Raw genomic sequence first — 20,795 nt, 5'->3', positions numbered from 1 at the left:
GGTAAGTGACACCCAAAAGTTGCCTTTATTCATGTTTTGTAACTAATGAAGCGTCAGTGGATTAACACTGTGGATTTTGAGGGGTTAAATTTACAAAGCTTTTATGAAAGATGTTTTGGAAAGTGCTTCAGGTCTTCTGGTGAGGGAGCTGATGGTGCTGCTGGTCTGTTGCTGTAGTAAACAGGTTTTATTCAGTGCACCACTGAGGCCTAACATCCAGCACTAAGTCAGTCTTTGTTCTTGCACTGCACACACACTCACAACCACTGCTAAACGGAGAACAACCTGCAGTCAGAATTCCACGCTGCTTTTGTTCAATCTTCCATCGGACAGTACAACATATCTCCCCTCCACCAGGAAGAAAAAGAAAAAACGCTTATGAGGATAATTTGATGACACTCCCTGCCACTGGTAATTTTTCATTATATCGACTCTCCAGCAGAGACCGCGCCTGCGCTCCTGCTCCCTTCCGAACAAGACTTCACCAATCCTGGCTCTGGCTCCATCCCCGGCTCGGCGTCTCACAGGCCAGTGCTAATAAGTCGCCTAGCTGTCCAGTAATGGGGAAGTGATAGGGAGACGCTGCTGTCTGAAAAGCCGTGAGGAAGTTGAGGAGTGCAGGGAATCTCCGCGCCGCGCCGGACCGGACATCTCCACAGAGACACATCCTACAGTTGCTGTTGTTGAGTAGCCTAAAAAGCGCATAGTGATGGAGAGAAAGGTATGGATGCTCATGCTACCTTGTGTTACATTAGCACGTTTGTTTTATTCCACATCACTTTGCCTCGCTGAGTCTGCGCTGCTCAGTATCCGCATCCACCATTTGAAACTAGTCTTTCTATATTTTCTTTATCCTGAAGGCGCGTTGCCAGCCGGATTAGTGCGCACCGGAGTTTTTTCCTCGTCTAGCTCTAATTTATTGTGCGTCTGAAAAAAAAAAATGCTTGCAGGATTAATTTCCACCTCATGGTGTATTCAGGCTTATTCCGAGGCGTACAGTCGCATGGTGCACAATGTATTAGAGAATCCTGAGCAGGGAGTGGGATGTGGTTGGGAATATTTAAGGGGACTGTAGGCTACAGTAGCTGTCTGCATCATCACACAGCACACTGTATAGTTGCAGCACCTCACCCCTCCACCTCCACCTCCCACCCCTCCCCGTTTTCCAGCCGACGCAGACACCAGCGCGGCTTGTTAACCTTGACTCGTGTGGGAAACAGACACTTGAGGAGCAATACGGGGGATGTACGGTGAAACCCAGCCGAGAGTGCGGACCATCCTCAAGCCTCTTTACGCATGCCTTTAATTCATTCTCCCTTAACCCCCCCCCCCCTTCTTTCCTCCCCTCCCCTCCCCTCCCTACCCCTCTTTGATTCAGGGCGCACACAGCCACATAATGGTGCTTCATGTAAGGGCTGTGAGTGCCCCGCAAGTCTGTAAGTGTGCTTTGGATCTGTCAGGAAAAGTTTCAGTTTCGCTGTGTTAATCTGTTGGCAGCCTGTGGGTACACACAGCAGCAGGAGAGGAATTTGGGGGTGTACAGTTAAAGCCAGATCTGCTTTTGCTGATCCAAAGGAAAATCTAATTTTTATATTCCAGCTGCAATATATTCACTTCTGCTGGACCTAGACCAGCCTTTTGACTGTTTATGGAGCCTTAAAATCCACACAGAGAAACCACCAAACTATGTATTAAAGGAATAGTTTGACATTTTTGCCGTACTGCGCCGAGTTAAATGATAATTTTGATAAATTAGCTCTCATGAAATGTGAGTTAGCTAACCCTAGTTAGCTACACTACAAGGAATAGCCAACATGGCTAAAGTGTAGCCAACACATCATCTAATTTCTTTAACATGTACAAAAACCAATGTGCAAAATCATGTTATATTCCTATTATGTGGTTGTGTGGTGATTTCAGGGGCAACACACTGGCCCAGCCAGCCATTTCCACCTGCTGCACAGTCTTTAGCTAAATTAAGCTAACTAGCTGCTAGCTGTAGCTTCATATTTAGCATACAGAAATGGGAGTGCTATTAATCTTCCTATCCAACTCTTGGCAAGAAAGTTAAAAAGTGCATTTCACACAATGGCAAATGATTTATAGAGTTTATTGTATTCGTGTTGCCATTATAACTCTCTAATGTCTGTACGCTGACTATGAGATACCGCTCAGCTAGTTAGCTTAACAAGCTGAGCATAAAGACAGGAATCAGCTAGTCTGGCTGGGTGCAGTGAACATGAAATAGCATGGCTCATAACCCCAACAAAACCAGTAAGTGTTGTTTTTATACATTTTTTAGGCCCACAGTTTAAATAAACTAAATGTAAAGTGTTGTTAATTAAGTTTAGAGTTGCTGGTAGGTAGATTTTGCTCCCTTGGAGAGAGTCAAGCTAGCTGTTTCCACCTGCGTCTAGTCTTTAAGCTAAATTAGGCTAACTGGCTGCTAGCTCTAACTTCAAATATAGCATACAGATATGAGAGTGCTACATCTTCTCATCTTACTCTTGGAAAGAAAAAAAATGGATTTCTCATTATGTAAAAATATATTATCCAGAGTTTAGTGATTCTACATATGGCTCTGTAAACAGTCAAAAAAGCCAGCCATGATACCACTCTAATGTCTGTACGCTAAATAGGAATCTACAGTTAGCTCCCAGTTAGCTTAGCTAGCTTAACAGAAAGACAGGAAACAGGGAAACAGCTAGCTTGGCCTGGTGCAGTGAACTGGGTGTATACTTGGGGTTGCGCATGAATTCCATGTAAGTTTAGTGAATGCAGTCGCAATATCTTTTATGACTCATACTGCAACTGCAATATTTCAGAAAAATTGCAATATGATTTTTTTGCATATAGTTCAGCCCCACTGTTCACGTTAGAGTCAGTGAAACTAAAAGCTTAGCGGAGCTTGAGAATACTGAAAACTTTCAGTCAACATGTTTTTTGTTTTTTTGACGAGGCATTCATCCTTGTATAATCACTGCAAGCGTACCGTCGCTGAACTCATTGCACATTTTAAAGGTTTTCTCAGGTTTCAGCCCCTCTCTCTCTCCCTCTCTCCCTCTCCCTCTCTCTCGTTCTGTCTTTTCCTGCTCTGGTTTCATGTACAGAACTGTTGAGTTATGGAGGACTTGGTGACTCAGCTGCTTGCTGATTTCAAAGAACATCATCACATGCGCTTCAGTTTGATGCTCAATATGAGAAAAAACAGACACAGGCATTTGGGTGCAATTAGTCAACAAAGAATATTGCATAACTGCTCTTATTTCCTAAAATTGCTGCTTGTGTGTTGGGTTTCCATAGTTGTAGTCATTCTTCTCTTGTTTCCTGTATGCAAAGGCTTTTTTAGATAGGATACGCATTAAATTTCCATACAATGGTGCAGGAGTGTCCAAATTCTTTTCCTCTCTGCTCTTTGCTTTGCATTATAGCTTTTATGGGAAGCTTTTGAGCTGCTTTGCACTCGACTTGTTTCTTGATTTATTTTAAATTGTGGCATGGATACTGAGATGTTTTCACAACTTAATGTTTTCCGTAGAAGTGGTTGGCAGTTTCTCTCTGTGATAAAAAATAGGACTAAAAGAGCCAAATTTCAGACCGCAGTCTACCCTGACCCAGCTGCTGGCACAGATATTCCCTTCAGTATACAGAAAAGGAGAGCAGTCCCATTAGTATGCAAGGTGCTGTCACAGCTCCTGAGGTCTGATAGAGGATCAGAGGATCAGCTCCTTTTACAGTCTGCTGAATGCTTGACCTGGCTTTTTAAGGAAAGCCGCACAGGAACCCCCTTCGCCCCCGTCTCTCACACACATTTACACCCCAGTCACTCTGTTCAGTCATGTTTGAAATTCAGTGTGGCCTCATCAAGGTCAATCAATGTTTCCCTCAGCGTACGGTTTCAGCTCCAGAGTTTTTGTTCAACTTTATTTTTTTTTTTTTCTCACTGTTTCTCCGCCAAAAGTGAGATTGATTAGACAGCCTGGAAGCTGTGCACATTTGGCTTTGTTTCCAAAATAGCAGGTCACCCAGTTAAATGTTCCCTGGCTTTGTGTTTGGTGTTATTTGTGGGGATAAATGGACAATGGAGCACTTCCTTTTTTTGGCTGGTGAGGAATGTGCTTGCTCAACGGTGGAAACAAATGGGCTTACAGGAAAGCTGTTTATTTCGCTAAATATTAGAGCTAAAACGATTCGCGATTAAACGACCAGTTGATCAACATTGAATTTAGCAGCATTATTTTGATAATCAGGTAATAGTTTTCATTTATTTCAGGTGAAAATGCCAAACAGCTGCTGGTTCCAGTCTCTGAAATGTGGAGATTTGCCACTTTTCTTTATCTTGCATATGAAATAAACTATCTTCAGCAATCTGAGGTCATATTTAGATTCAAATGGGTGTTTTCCACCATAATATAATAAAAATCGATTTAGAAAATAAAATGCATTGTCTCTTTGTAAAGGAAATATGATTTAGTTGCAGCCCTACAAAATATGATGAAAGTTTACTGTCATTTCTTACTATTACTACCATTATAATATATTGCAGCATGATAAATGCAGCATCACCCTCTGACGCAATGCAACATACGTACCCTGTCCTGTGCTGCGTATAGAGGTGCAGCTCTGGCATGTTTTACACAGACATACAGCAGACTTACAGCCGCAATACCGAAGATGAATTTTGTACAATTTCCAGCCTATAAGCACCGCTTTCACACAGCCGACTAAACCTCCTCTGTATCATTTCCACAGTGAGATTATAGATTTTTATGGATTTAAGTCAAGCTCTTTGTAACCTAATTAACACGTCGTCCTCCCTGCCTACCAACAGATTATAACAGTGTTTTATAATCACTGTAATCTTACCTAAAGCGCAGGCTGTGGGGTTTTTTTCAGTTGCATATTACTCCCATTCATAATGTACAGTTAGTTGTCTAATGAGATTTGATGCTGGACTCAGAGACGAACTGTCTGGGTCCTAATGGTGCTACAGTTCACCGAGCGGATGGTTGACCCATTTAGATGTTAACGCTCAAAACTGCACCATGCTCTGTTGGAGAGTTTCAGTACAACCCAATGTAACACAGTAATGTCGTGGCTGGCGCACCAAATAAATGTCCCTTCCCTTTCAGGTGCAAAAGATTTAAATAATTAATAAAAATGATTTCAAAGAGATTAATGAAAGTTTCCTATTCTGGATCAGGCTTTAATGAATCATTGGTTTTCCCTGAAGCACATAAAATATGTTGTAGGGCTGCAACAATTATTTTCATCATCACCTAATCTGCTGATTATGTTCTCACTTCATCCACTGGAAAATAGTCAAGCCCAAGGGGAAGCCTTGAAAATTGAAAAAGAGTTTTTTCTAACCTAAACATGAAGATAACAAATGTACTGTCACGTAAGACAAAGAAAAGCAGCAAATCCTCACATTTAACATTGATTAGCAAAACACTTGCTGATTAATTTTCTGTTGATTAATGGGCTAATCTAGTTGTTTCTTACCCCGACATAATAAACGGAGGTACACAGGGGAGACCTTAACCCTTTGTGTGGAGCAGGTAGCTTCTGTGTCATTGAGGAGTGTGACATGAAACTGAAAGTGGATTTTATTTGGCTTTGTTTGGTCTCTTATACCACATCCTGAAGAGGCGGTTTTAATTTTGTTCAGCAACTGAGATGAGCCAAAATGGCTACCGTACTAGTGAGGTGACACGTGTGATAGTAGTGCTAGTGCTAGCTGGACTTTGGTGGCAATTCCAATCTCTAAAATCAATATTGGCTTTGTTTCAATTGTCAATTTTATGCTGTGACAGCGCTGTGGTTAAGATCATGTTCTTAAAGGGCCCGTGTGTGTGGTTTAGTGCCATCATGTGGTGAGGTTGTAGACTGCAACCAGCTGAATACCCCTCGCCTGACCCTCGTAAGAAAACCTATGGTGGCTACTAAACTCGTGAAAAACATGAAAGACGCTCTTGAGAGCCAGCGTTTGCTTTGTCAACTCTGGGCTACTGATGACATCATTCTTATAAATATAATATTCCATTTCTGCCAGTAGATCCCTCTGAGTTCTACACACTGGACCTTTAAAAACCCAGTTTTGTCGCCACAAACCTGGTGAGAAAAACTCAGCTCATATACAAGCATCTGTAATCTGATCAGTGTTGTTTTGACACCTGTTGTAGAAGCGCTGATATGATGCACATGAAACATACAAATTTAACATACTCGTGGTTTGCTGATAAGTATGTTACTACCATTTCATTCTCGCTGCTGGGCTGTGAAGACAGCGTGTGTCAGAGAGCAGATCGTCTGTACTCTCAGTAACATAACACACAAAGCCTTTTCTCTCGCCTGTCTCTGTACCTGAATGTAAGCGTGCGCATGGAGCTCTCTGATTTTCGGTTATATAACACACATTTGCTCACATTAGTTCTTTTTATGAGACAACATATGTGTGTTTATTGGTTCAGGTGTATGTGAACCTGTTATCATCCAATTAAAAAGGAGTATGCAGCGATGTTTTCGGCCATTTAATACTCAACCACTGCTCTGAAGGTATTTGCAGAATCCTCAAAGACTCTTTTAACCATCTGGATGGGAAAACGCTCCGTCTGTCGCACAATTTCAAAGATTTTTTAAACCTGTTCCCATTTCGAGTCTGTCTCCTAATCCAAAAGAAAATGGTGGCCAGAAGCAGCGGATGACTTTGCTCAGTGTGTAAAACAAATGTTTGAAATGTTTGAAATGTCATGTTAATGTGTTGCTCGTGTGAGATATTTAAGGCTACCTGCATTAGAAAAGGAGTGTTTGTGGATTTTGGAAAAAGCTTCAGAGCAGCCTCAAGTGTTTATACACAACCTTCTGGGTTTGTCATTAATATTTAGGGAAATCGCAGGCTTGGCTGTGTGACTCACATGTAATAGTAATAAATGAGAGGCACAAACTGGGGCTGATACAGTGTGTGTGTGCTTATTGATGAATATCTCTAATTGCCTCTTGGATGGTGTTTTGTGAACCCGAGGAAGTGGATCTACTTTTCGACACAGAAATGCTTTCATTTCATTCATTCCTTTGCGGGTCGCATGTGCAGACATGGCAGCGGTTGAGTTTTCAGGCTCCTTCTCCGCCTCCTCTGTCTGCCTCTCCTCTCCGTGTCTGATTTTCATCTCTTGGCTTTGGAGTCGCCTCGATCCGGCCCCGCACATACCAGTCCTGCCCTCGTTCTGTCGCCTCTCTCTCCCATCCCGCATAGGCAGAGTGGTGCTGAAAGATCCGGGCTAATACTTAGCTTGGGTGCAGAGCAGGAAAGAAGAGAGAGCGAGAGACGGGGGGGGGGGGGAGCTCGTAGTGGCGGAATTACTGCCAGTTTTATTTTTCATCCCCTGGAATTTTATATGTAAGGTGTGTCTGGTTTATTCATGGAAAATGACTGTTTCTCGCTGTAGATTTGTGTCAGAGTCGACCCCGGTGACCTCGGCGCTGACTCACACGGCCCGCTGAAGCCTTCTCCGCCTCAAAACACTTGGATTTCTTTTTAGTTTTAAACTTTAAACTCAGCAATCGCTCCTCGCTCGGCTCACCAGCTGCTGCTCCAGTTTTCAAGTCACTGCAGTCGGCGTCGCTCTCACCCGATTGGCTGTTAGCTTTGGACGCAAGGCAGATTATCCCGTTGTCATGGCTACAGCAAACAGGAAATGCCCTGAAGCAGGTAAGGCTTCAGGCCTTGTTCCGGTGTGTCACTCGATGCTTGCGGGGGAAACTCATTTCTGTTGCTCCGTCTTTCCATCTGCTCCCACAGTGCCTCCTTCTTCTTCCCCTTTTTTTAGGGCAATGGGAGCAGCCAAGGAGCTGAACCATAAACGCCGTCTGGATAAAGACGCTTTGTCCCAAACAAGCCCTGAAATCCAGGGTCGACCCTAAACTCCTTATCTGCGGATTCTTCGGTTTGATGCTTAACGTAGCGCCACTGCTTTGCACAACCTCATTCACCCATTTCCTCTCCGTATATTGTACCGAATCACTTTGATCACAAAATATCAGCAGATGCCCCATTATTTAAAGCCACCGCGGTAGACGTCTCCCTCTCGACAGGTTCCTCTTCATTACACATGCCGAGCCGCAAGAACTTGGCCCTGAAGTGTACTTCTCTGCTCCTTAATCCCCCTCCGTGAAGGTGCAGGTCTGCATGCTTTTGTACACTCCCTTTGATAGCGGCTGATGGCCATTGAGTGGCTTTGGGAGAGCTCTGGCCTTTAAGCAGCTTGAGCTGGGTTTTGTGTGGAGCGCTTAAACTGAAGAAAGAGAAAAAGAGAGGGGCCCAGCAGTGGGAGGGAATCAGACTTTCCTCCGTGCCCTCAGTACAGTCCATATTCCCCCTCGTGCACCCCATCTGTCTGTGACAATAATGTTGACGAGGGCAGGTTCCTGGTTTCTGGTATGTAAACCTTGCCACTGGGAGCTGCTCGTTACACATCAGCACCGGTAGAGATCTTTGGTCTTCGTGTACTCTCTCTTGCTCTTTTTCCTTCCTCCCTTGAGTTAATTGTTAAGAGGTTGCAGAAAATGATTTTTATGGATTTCTCTGCCTTCCTTTCTTGCTTTCTGCTCAGTCTATTGAACTTGATAATGTGTCATTTTAGAAAAGATGGAAGAAAATCGACTACGGCGATGCCACTTGATTGAGTTACAGGTAATTGACTCTGCAGCACATCTTGTGATTCAGCAGTTACAAACCGCCTCAGCTTGAGACCCTTTTAAAGGCCCACTCATTTTCTCAATCAGCGTCTTACTATGAGGATGCTGTCCTACATTAACACTCATTTTTATGCTAAAGTTAGATGATGTCCCATTCTTCCGTGCACCAATCAGAGTTTAGATTTCAGTGAAATCTGATCAAACCGCAACAGTCAGAGAGTTGTGTTTAACTCAATTGCTTATGAATACTAAATGTCATCGAGAAATACTTTCATGTGACCCCTGATCACAGCAAAATAATCGATTAAACGTTTAATTCAGTTTTAGAGACAAAAACTCCAAACATTGCTTAGTTCCTGCTTATCATTTGTGATTATCTTCTGCTTTTATCTGCTTTACGTCACTGCAGACTGAATATCTTTAGGGTTTCGACTGTTGGTCGGACAAAACACACCAGTTGAAGTTGTAACCTTGGATTTCTGGAGTACTGTGAAAGTCTTCTTTTCACAGCCTTCTAACATTTTATAGATCTGATGAGTTAATCAATAATGAAAGTAAGCAGTAGTTGCAGCCTCGCAGATTGTGTCATTTTGAAGGTCTTGCAGAGGCTTGAAAAGGTGAAAGCATCCTCTGTTTCACAGCAGGGAGTCCTTGGTCGGGATCAATCGTTACAAACTGTACAATGATGATGCAGCCGGTGTTGCAGCGTAGAAAACCAGTCTGACACTCTGTCTATTGTATAGAGACTCTTAGTGAGAGCTTTTTGTCTCCCTCTTGTGGCCAAATATGGTAGCTAAGAATTAAAAAAAAAAACACTGAAAGATGCTTGTAAAATCTAAGTGGTTGAGCAGTGATTATAGTGTTTGAGTGAGCAGCGTTTTAAGGATTTTATTCTCTGTGATGCCTTGTGTTCATCCATTTGTGCAGCCTGGCCCTGAACCTGGATCCCTCCTTCCATTCAAACAGCCAGCACCCCCTCCACCCCCCCCACCCCCGCCTGGCTGCTCCCTCTGTTGGTCATCAATAATACTACTGCTGCTCCCTTACCCCCTGTTAGCCCCCCTCTACCCCCTGTCTGCTACACACTGGGACATTACCATTTGGTGAGACTGACTGGCTTTGGTGAGGGAGACGGTGGGGGTCCGGCAGGGGGTACTCCTGCGCTCAAGGCTCCCTTTTGCATCGACCGAGCTGCTGGATCTCTTTGTTATCGTTGAACCCACGTGCCGTTGCTGGAGAAACAGCACATTGGCACCATCTCAGAATCTGCATGGATAAGCTCGGCGGGTCGAGCTTTTGACCTTGCGGGGAACTGAGACGCACACCTGATGTGACCGCGTGATTAATATTTGTAAAGCCTGCGTCATTTGTTATGTAATGCAAGGTTAATCTAATGCATAGCGGGAGTGTGGGCTGATATTGTTGCAGTATTTCACTGCAGGGAGGACACAGATGGATTGAGGCAGCAGAGAGAAATTTAGCAGTGGAGGTTTGGGTTCCTTCTGTACCTCAAAGCCTTCCAGACTGGATAAGTGACAGCAGCAGTACACTCATCTCAACAGCAGGTGTCAGCACCAAGCAAACTGAAGCCACAAGCTGCCTGCAACACATGGGAGGGCCAGCTTCTGCCTATCAATAAGTCGATTCCAATAATCAGGGATGTGAAGGTCATATGTTTGTGTCCTGTATTCCTGCTGCTCCTTTAGGTTTCAATCCCAACATTTCACTCAGTAATGGCGTCTTCTCGTCACGTGTCCTGGATAGTATGCGTGCATCAAAACGGCTGGGGTCCTTTTTAGACGTCTCTGAGGGATGGCGCATCCTCCAGAAGGTCATGACCTCCGACCTGAAGGTCACAGGCCCACTAACCAGCTGTCCACACAATAAGAGCCAAGTTTTCCTCCCAGCCTCACGCCATTTTTACAGAGCAAGCTTGTCAGAGTGTTGTGATATTTGAAGGGCAGATTTTGTGCAGCTTTGCATCAAAGCGCTCCACAAACTGTTAAAACTGTTGTGGGTCATTTCCTTTCTGCTCTGACACCTGGTTAGACACTTTTCTGATGTTCTCACAGCGGCAGAACAGAGGAAGGGGAGACAATAATAGTGACAATTTGCCGTCATGTGTCACGAGCCGAGCCCCCTTTGAATCTGCCCCACTTCACCTCCTTTGTCATTCAAATAACCTCATGAATATTTCACTCCCCTGATCTGACGCCTGGAAGAAGGGAGGGAGAGAAAGAGGGGCTGCAGCCGAGGGAGACATGAAAGAGTCATAATCTTCACCGTGGCCCGGTTGTAGTCGCAGTGATGACCTGTGTGGCGGTGGGTGAAGCTCGGGCTGGTGTGTCACATCACAACCCCCAAAAAATCAGAGCACAAACAGAGAAGCAGTCGGTGTGTGTACTTCTGCTTTGCCTCAATAACATCCTTCAATCCATCAGCCTTTTTTTTTTTTTTTGCTGCTTTCCATTTTCTGCATTTTGAGGAGAAATGTGTAAGAAAGGCCAGAAATCCCGACAGAAACTAATTTCACGTGTCAAGTGACACAGTCACCTTGCTGTGCAGACCTGCCGGCTCTTTGCCTTTACGCTGAAGCCACAGCCTGAATGTAGCCTCCGGGCCGACTAGTGGGTGAAAGGTAAAGCTAATGAGGCGAATGGAGGAAACACTCCTAACCTATGAATGCACTCTGCCAAAGGCCAGCACAGAAACGCAGGAAATGAAGGTGCTCTTGACGTGGCCTTCTCCAATTGTGAAGTGGCTTTAGAGCCGTTTGTGAGAATTGTGCACTCAGAGGCAAACAGATAAATGCAGTTCCCCCGAGTGGAGTGCTTTCAATTGAGAAAAAACACCTCCTCCATATCACCACATCATGACTCCATCATATATGGCAGCCTATGCGTGTACACATGCGTTAATGCTGCGCAGCCCCTTTAAGAGCCCAATGTCCTTTTTTTTTTTTTTTTTTTTTTTTTTTTGAGAATGAGCCCAGGACTCGGAGCTCTGTGTGTGCTGACCGTGGCCTCTGAGTTGGTCACCAGGGGGAAGCTGCAACAGAGGAATGGGTAACTGACTCTCACCTCCCCAGCCCCCGTTTCGACCAAACGGCAGCCTCGCCGCGTCGCATGCCCTTATCTACCAATGGAATGCAACAGCTGTGCGGGGGAGCGTCAGGGTGGGCTGGCTGAAACCCCCCTGCCAGACCCCCGCACAGCTCTCCCTCCACCACCCCCACCTCCAAGCGACGTGCCGGGCTCCTGAAAGGCAGCTCAACTAAAAAGTGAGCTAGACACAGTGAGAGACTCGGCAGGGCTGCTGCACATTCAAAATAGAGTCAGAGGGAGGGAAGAGAGAGAGAGAAGGAGAGAGAGAGAAGGAGAGTCAGGGACAGGCAGTGCTGAAAAGGAGAGCACAAAGAGAAGGAAAGTGGAGCAGGGGAGGGGAACAGGAGGCTGGGTGAAGGGAGAGGGAAAGACAAAAGAAGGAGAGGGGAGACATAGCAGGGTGAACGGAGGGGACTGAGCAAATGGCTACGGAGGAGACGGCGGGGGGAGCCAGGAAAGCCACCAAGAGCAAACTGTTTGAGTTCCTGGTCCATGGAGTGGTGAGTGGCGCTGTCCGTCATTCCCGTGAAGGGAGCTGGGCTCTGGCATGCATCTGTGTGTGTGTGTGTGTGTGTGTGTGCGTCTGTGTGCGTGTGTGTGTGTGTGTGTGCATGAGTCGGCGCAGCAGCAGCAGCAGCAGCAGCGGTCTGTGTGTTAGAGATAGCTGGGTAAAGCTGGCCATGTGAAGGTTATTTCCAGCCCCCTGGATCCCAGCCTGTTAGGAGATGGCTTGAGAGAACAAGAAGTGGAGCAGCATGGATGGATGGAGCTGAGCAGGAGAAGGATGGGGAGCAGAGGGTTTCTAAGACACACACACTCACACTCACACACACAAAAAAAGGATAATTGTAGAAATAGAAGCTAAGCAACAGCAGCAAAAAGCAGCCAGCTCCCCCTTTGGCTAACAGAGGAGCACACTGCTTCCCGGGGAGTCAGAGACAGACGGGGGGGAAATGACGAGTCCACTCACAACAACACAGTCAGAGCAGCCTTCCAGGCAGCGAGTCGGTGGTTGGTGGAAGGACTTGAACCTGTAAGGTCACGAGACAAACGGACGTAGTAGCGTAGACGGAGCCGAGGCAGACGGCCAATCCTGGAAATCATGCAGAACAATCAGTCCATTCATGTGAAGCTAGCATGAAATGTCAAGTCAAGTGTTGCTCATGGTTAGAGGTTAGGCAACTGTTACCATAAGCCTCATACTTTACATTAATAACAGAACATGGAGGGTTTGTTTTGGTCAGGAGCTGAATGAATTAAAGGGCTGAGGATGGTGTAAAAGTCTCGGTCAGTGTCACTTTTCTGTTGGAAGTTTTAGCAGGTGTGTAAATAAGCTGGTCAGTTATGGCAGTGATTATCAGTCTTTGGTCTACTTTCAGGTAGTTTCAATAGGACTGCAGCTAACGATTCTTTCAATTATCACTTGATCTGCCGATTATTTTTGCGAGTCAGTGTCAAAAGATTGTGTAAAAATACCCATCGCAGCTTTCCAAAGCTCAAGGTGACATCTTCAGATGTTTTGTGAGCCCAAAAGTCCCAAACCCATTGATTTTCACTTTTCTTTGATAAACAGCAACGAGAAGCAGCAAATCCTCAAATTGAAGAAGGTGCAAACAGAGAATGTGTAACCTTTTTATTCACTATTTTTGCCTGAAAGCGATTAATCGTTTTTCAGAGTGTCAGCTGTCGATAAACTAATCAATTCATCATTTCAGCTGCAGTGTTTTGGAAGTGTTTTTATTAGCGAGTTGACCGTAGAGCGACTCAAACTGGGGACAGTGAGGTTCATGCTCATCTGCTAAATCCCTTTGGCCAACAAGGTGATTATCAATGGTCTTAGGAAGAAAAACACACAACATTTCACTATAAAAGCATAAAAGTTAAAGAAAAGTCCAATTAAAAATGATACTTTTGTCCTGCTGAATTTTATGTTATGTTCTCCCACCCTGTCAGTCATCAGCCGACCACATAGATACATCTCATGACCCCATTTGGAGTACCAACCCCTCGCTTAGAAGGTTTTATTTCCTAATAAATATCCATCTCGCTCTGAAGATAACTTGCGGTTTCTACTCTTTGATTAAGTTGAACTGAATCCCACCTTTGTGCAGATCCTGAAACCTGGCATCACCTTCTAATCCTCAAGTACATCGAGAAGGTCAAAAAGACTTTCTGGTAGTTGTTTGCTCAATCAAAGACAGATTCTTTCATTCTCAGGCGGTTCTATCGGAATAAATGTATATTTTGGGGTGTTTTATGCCTCCAGTAGAGAACTGACAGGAAATGAGGGGATGGACAGATGGGGAAGGAGAAAACTCGAGCTGACAACGTTGTGGTTCATGGTCGGTGCTAAGGTTCCCTTTTCAATCATTTTCAGAGGCCTGAAGAGGTGAAAGTACACAGAGCGTCTGTGTGGTCCCGAGGTTGGAAAGCAGTTTCTCGAGCTGAAACGATTTCATAGAGCAGAGGTCGATTAAATGTGAGGAAGTTAATCAGCAATTATTTTGATAATTGATTGTCATTTTTTAAGCAAAACTGCTAAAAATCCACTTGTTGTGGCTCCTGAAATGAAAACATGAGACGGTTTTTCAATTTTTCCATCACAGTTAAATGAATATTTTTGGATGTCAGGCTGTTGGTCGTATAAAACAAGCAATGTTTCACTGTTTTCTGACACTGGCACGCACAAAGTGATCAGTAATGACCCAATTACTACAACTGTATGATTGTGGATGTTGCTTTCGGCTGCACTGAATCTCACCTTTGCACCAATCCTGAAACTTCCTAATCCTCAAGTACGTCCAGAAGGTCAAAAAGACTTCGTGTTGTTTGCTTCAGTTCTTCTTATGTCTTAAAATCACAGAGCTAGCTTGACTGAGCTCTGACTTTAGGCGGGAGTGGGTTTTAATCGGTGCTGATGTTGTGCGCACTGACAGCGGGTCGGTTTATACACTGAAACAAGATGAGGTATTGTCCCTTTGACAGGAGCGGTCATTACAGGGGCTTTGGTGCTGAAGCCCTGTGCACAGAGACAGACTTTGGGAAACAATGGACCAGGTGATTGATGAGCCAGATGAGTGTGTCCTCTCAACAGACCAATTAACCTTGATGAGGCTCTGGCTGCTCCAAGCCAAATATTTCCCTCTGCTTATTTTCTCTCATGCCCACCTCTCTCCCCTGTCTGCCTGTCCTCTCTTTCCTCGCTCTTTCCCCCACATTTTAAGATGGAAAAGTCTTGTTATAATAGTTGCGGCAGGTTCCTCGCTGTGTATACTGCAGAATGGAGAAATATTTATACTATGGGATATGGGGATGATTCGGCGCAGTTTGTTAGCTTGTGGCGAGGGATGACGTTTCCTTTCCCCTCATGGGCGAATGAAGTAAAGCAAGCTTTTGTGCACTCAGAAACATACATGTGCAGATGCATTTACGCACACAGGAGTATACAGAAATCCACTATATGCAAACATTGTTGTGGTTTTCGAAGGTCGTAGTGTTCCTGCCTCCCAGCAGCAGCGTGTGTGTTGTGGGGGAGAGTGTTTGGCCGAGGTCTGGTTCTAGGACTGATGGGTGGGCTGAAGGCCTGGCTGAGGTCTCTTCCTCTTTCTCTCTCATTATCTGCCTTACCTCCCCCCTGCCGTGTTACTTCTGTGGCTCTTGTGTGTGTGTGGAGGTCAGCGAGGGCCGCGGCGATGAGAAAAGCCTTCCAGCGCTCTGCGTGGGAAACCCTGATAAGCCAAAACATAATACGACACACCGTAGCCTCGTCATGTGTATAGTCTGAGTGTGTTTGTGAGAGAGCAAGTGAAGGGACCTTTGAACATAAACTTCACCTTTACTCACAAGTCTTCCATTGACAAGTGGATTACTTGCTTTAAGGTTTAGTTCACTCAAATTCCAAAAAATGTATGTTCTCGCTCACTTTCATGGTGTCTGTCTAAGCAGATTTTCAGATATCTCAGTCGTTTGTGTCCACACGAACACAATGGAGATTTTTTCTGTGGTGCTCACAGCACCGAGAGGTGATTTTTAAAATATTAAAACAGCCACTTGTCTTTTCAAAATACAATGTCCTGGTTACTTTGGATAATCCACAGACCTTGCCATGATCAGTTCTCATTGAACTTACTTTCTACCAAAGAAATAGTTGCTATGAAAACTGTCCAAGGTGTGCTCTTTGAATCCAGACTAACAGGAACACTGTTGCTGTCGCTCGTTAAATGTAATTTTTCAATGCTGAGATCATAATTACCTTTATTGTGCTATTGCTATGTGTGTGTATGTATGTATATATATTAGAGAGAGAGACACACACACACACACACACAAGGTGCAGTGTGTAGAATATACTATCTATAATTATGTTTTCAACAGTGTAAAATCACCTGAAAATAACAATTGTTGTGTGTTCATTACTGTAGAATGAGATATTCGTATCTACGGGGGGGTGAGTCCTCTTCCACTGAGTCCGCCATGTTGCTACCGTAGCCCAGAATGGACAAACCAATCACGACTCGCGTAGCTTCTCCTACACCGTTAGAAAATTGATGAAAATGTATCTAATTGATGTTCAGTCCAATAAACCAGGTTGCATGTACGGCCGCAATTAATTATCAGTTATTTTCATGACTGATAAATCTGCAGATATACAAGGTCCCAGACTTTTAGGCGACATCTTCAAATGCCTTGTTCTGTCAGACCAAGATTATCATATAAATCAGAGAAAATCTGGACCGAAGGCTTCTCCTTGATATATATGTGGCTTGGGCTGTGTGGCTTTGTGTGTTCAAATGACAATTGATCTATTGTCAAAATCGGTTAGCAGACAAATCGTTTCAGCTGTGATCAGTATCAGCAAATGCTTTACATTAGACAAAACCTTCATTAGCTCATTTTATTGGTTTTAAATACCAACAGACAACAAAATTTTGTAAAACAGTGTGTTCAAATCATTAGGATTTGATTATTGTCAGTTAATTAAATAGATATATGCATGAGTTGTGTTGCTAATTGTACATCTAAAGCAACATACAGTGATAAAGGATTCATTTCTTCTATGATTGTAAACTGAATGTCTTATAAAACAAGCAATTCGAGTGCTTAAGCTTGTGTTTGTGGCACTAAACGATAAATTGCTAAATGAAAAAATGAGCCCCGTCCCATTCAAGGAACCTCATCTTTAGTGTTTAATAGATTTCAGGGCTCTAATCGAAGCCTTTAAAGAGGCCGTCCATGTTACAACCCACAGATTCATATGTTTAGTAGAGTGTGGGTTAAGTTTGGCCTCTTCAAATCCCTCCAGAGATGCCAACACACTTCTCAGATATCCATCCACATGGCAGATTCGATTGCTGGCTGGCTGGCTGGCAGAGCTCCGGGCAGAGTGTTGGAGCCAGTTCAGCAGGTCAGATTATAGAGTACCACTCATTGTGTGCGTGTGTGTGTGTGTGTGTGTGTGTGTGTGTGTGTGTGTGTGTGTGTGTGGATCGAGGGGAAATTCATCTTGCACATTATCCAGCTATGGTTGTCTGTATCTGTTATCTGAAAGGCTCAAATTCTCCAGACAGACGCTTGTAACAGAAGTCTCTGTCTGGCTGCTGGAGGTCTAGTCTGATGCCTGTTATTGTCCAGCTAAGGTAGGAAGCACACCGCTAAAGAAGGGGTCTCGTAAGTGACAGCACTCGAGCGGGAGGCCCCCACCATATGTTGTCTTATCCTTTCCTGTTTGGAGACCCTTCTCAGTTGCCTCAACATCCCCCTCCCCCATGCCGGCCAAACTCCCAGCCAGAGTGACAGCAGCGCCTGCTCGGACTTCTTATCACAGGATCTCTGCTTGGTCACCATTTCAAAGGGCACATAATACGTCAGTCTTATAATACGTGTGCTGTCACACTCTGCTTTGACTTATTAAATCTGTCCATGGATACACGCTTTTACATTTGCACCCAGTCTGATATCTAGTTTTCTTATTGTGCCCTCCCTGCTGTTTATTAGCTGCTTCTTTGTTTGCTTTCAGGGGTTTTCACGTGTGTTTGTGGACAGTCTAAAGATCAAATGTGATGCGTGTATGTACGAACAGTAATCCACTTTTAGAGGTAACAAACAGTGTGAAATGTTGGAAAGGCGCGAGCATATGAGAGGTTATGAAACTCTTGATTTGTATCCTTCAGCTGTCCTTGTCTCGCCAACATTTACCCATTCTGTTACAATATGTAGCTGGCTGTTTCTGTGCTGATTTGAAAAACGGCATTTATTTTTTGCAAGGTGATGGTTAAATATTGGGTCTAGCAAGTCAAGGCTCTGCTTAACTACAAGGTTTGGATGTTCTTTTGAATAATAGAAAGGTAGAGGGAAGAATTAGACATCCTTTTTGGTTTGAAAGGTCCATGTGACAGGTCGTCCGTCCTTTGTAGAGTATTTATAGTTTGAAATTATCTGACATTGATGATTTTCATATTTTTGCATCAGTTTGTGTTCACAATGCATTTCAGTGGTGGAAGGTGATTTTACATACAAACCCTGTGATGAGCTTATAAAATATGTGTTGTTATAGATCAAGCCACACAACAGTCAGGGCCAGATTAACCTGCTAGGCGGGCCTGGGGCAAAAGTAAGCCATGGGCCCCTAATCAGATCCCCCCCCCCCTCCCTCCCCCCCCCCCCCCCCAGGTTAGCTTTAATTTGTTTAAATGCCATATTATTTGAGAATATGCAGCATGTGAACACAATGTCAACTAGGGCTGGATGTTATAACTAATTTAATGTGATTAATTTTAATTTTTGCTTTTGGACAATGTCTAAAACGTCTACATTGTGAAAACTGAGATATTAACATGCACAAAAAGGGCCTATTCAGCGAATAAGTTAACGATAGCTGGCTACGTTAGCTGTCGTTCATCATTACAATCCCGTAAACAGGACGATATCAGCTATATTAGCAACATGTTCTTAAATTAGCTGCACGTAGTTATATTAGCTATATGCAGTTGTATTAGCTATAGCTATTGTTTAGTTATAGGAGTGATTTAAATCAAACCCTTGACATTTTATCGGATTGTTAAAAACGTAAGCATGGCTAAGCTAATGTAGCTCAATATGAAGCTTTGAAGTGTTACGGAGCTGTTGTTCACCTCCACGCATGCCTCCCTCAACCATGCCCTTAGATCAAGATAAGGGTTAATTAAAAAAGAATAAATTAGCCTTCATCCACATTCATTAGAAAATGCCAACAAAGTTCTTGCCAGCTGAAGTCGAAACTGACACCTCTTTTTTCGATGTTCTGCTAGCTACCTGTGCTAGCTAACGGTCAAGTGCGTTGTTTTATGACGGGTGAGGTTAGCTTGCCAGGTCAAATCACATTCGACTGGATTCATTTATGTAACAATAAGTTCAAGATGAGTCATTAAACATACTTTCACATTTTACAGGAAGAGAAGGGATTTTGGCAGATTTTGTTTTTTTAACCACACGATTAACATGCAATGAGATACATGAACAGCAAACACAGGGACTCAGGATTAAAACATGGAGAATGTCATTTTCATTTCACTGTGTTTTGGCTCAGCTTGTGCTCTATTGGTGCATATTACCAAACAAAATGTGGAATAAATTAAATTACTATGAAGTAGCTGCCACACAGATAACCTGGGGCCTTTGTGTCCCGGAGGGTTTGAGAGTAGTTGTCCACTTAGTAATTCTTGCCAACAGTACATAAATTAGTTAAAATGAGCTTGCCCTTGATCAAGCTGCTGTATGAAAGTGCTACTTACAGGTTAATACCTTAATAATAATAATCCAATAATATAATAATGAGATTATAACACAGAGGAGTCATTCTCCTGCATAGTAGTAATTTAATATGTCCAATAATGCTATACTTTTAGTGATAATAGATTACCTTTTGCTACCTTTGCATAAGTAAAGTATCTGAATACTTCTTCCACCACTGATGCTTTTTAAGTAATGAAATTGTAATTGAGGCCTGGTTATTCTGTGTGTGTGTTACCTCCTGGTGGGGTTCTTTACATGCAGTAGGTGGTCTGTGCTCCAGTCGGAGTCAAAGGATTTCTTTCTATCACACAAACCCCAATTTGGTTTCAGACAATAAACGGAGGCGGGAGGCAGCTGTTGCCATGGGAGTGACAAGCACAGGTGAGAGTTCCCCAGTTGTTCCCAGGCGTCAAGGCGGGAGTGTGGGACTGTGGACTCCAACACTGTTTGCATTGTTTAGGAGGAGTGTGTGTTTGAGTGTGTATGTGTGTGTGACAGAGTTTGCACACTGCGAAACATTCTTCATTTAGTCTATTTTTCAGCCGTCAAACCTGATTTTTGTTTAAAGCAGACAAGAGAACAAGAGAGAAAACAAGACAGAAACAATGCTGCTTGTTCTCAGCACAGTTGCTCTTGTTTCTGGAAATCGGTGTTAGTTATGTTTAGACGAGACAAAATAAGGCCGATCGCTGCTCGAGTGTCAGCTGATTTTTCAAACGTGGAATGATTTGGGTTCATCTGAAATGACTGTGTCTCCCACGACTGACACTTTTAGGCTCAAATGTTGCCTAAAGTACACACTCCATGTTTCATTATGGTCTCTAATGCCCACTGTCTCACTAATACAAATCCCTTATTAGATGGCGCTTCTTTTAAGGCTTTGCTAGCCTCTTTCTCTTGTGCTTGCAACCCCAGATGGAAAAGAGTCAAAACATGTTGACGCCACAGAATTGCTTAATGTGTGTCCAAGTTTACCAGCTTAACTGTTGTTTGATTACTGAAAGGTTACCAAATGTTACAAAAGCTCAGAGATGCTCCAGTTTCAATAGAAGCGGAACAGACACCAGACTTTCATTTGAAATGGGAAAACCTGTGAAGTCTGGATTAGGAGCTGATGTGTGGCTCTTTGTTGCAGTTCAGCTTCCTGATTTTGTCAGATAAAACTTCTCCTTTGTCCACCTTGAATCCATTAGAAGGAGATGCATAAAAGTTGCAACTGATCTC

General features: G+C 43.8%; 1 protein-coding gene across 6 annotated transcripts in view; it reads left to right on the top strand.

The window, feature by feature from the left end:
* Positions 1–495: 495 nt before the first annotated feature.
* Positions 496–20,795, top strand: part of smarcd3b (SWI/SNF related BAF chromatin remodeling complex subunit D3b) — a 40,010-nt gene continuing 19,710 nt past the window's right edge. For 3 of the 6 annotated variants that reach the window (XR_013079387.1, XM_076761568.1, XM_076761567.1), the window contains exon 1: positions 11,849–12,301. Coding sequence is in view for 5 of the 6 variants with exons in the window: in XM_076761568.1 (XP_076617683.1) it covers positions 12,224–12,301 (78 nt within the window). In the remaining variant the exon portion in view is untranslated. Of the gene's footprint in view, positions 722–11,848; positions 12,302–20,795 lie in introns of those variants that run through there. The other 3 variants (XM_076761571.1, XM_076761570.1, XM_076761569.1) reach the window with 2 other exon arrangements.

The sequence above is a fragment of the Chaetodon auriga genome, chromosome 21 (assembly GCF_051107435.1).
Source record: "Chaetodon auriga isolate fChaAug3 chromosome 21, fChaAug3.hap1, whole genome shotgun sequence".
NCBI classification, from domain to species: Eukaryota; Metazoa; Chordata; class Actinopteri; order Chaetodontiformes; family Chaetodontidae; genus Chaetodon; species Chaetodon auriga.
The sequence above is the reverse complement of the archived record's forward strand: the minus strand, read 5'-3'. Positions and strand labels throughout refer to the sequence as shown.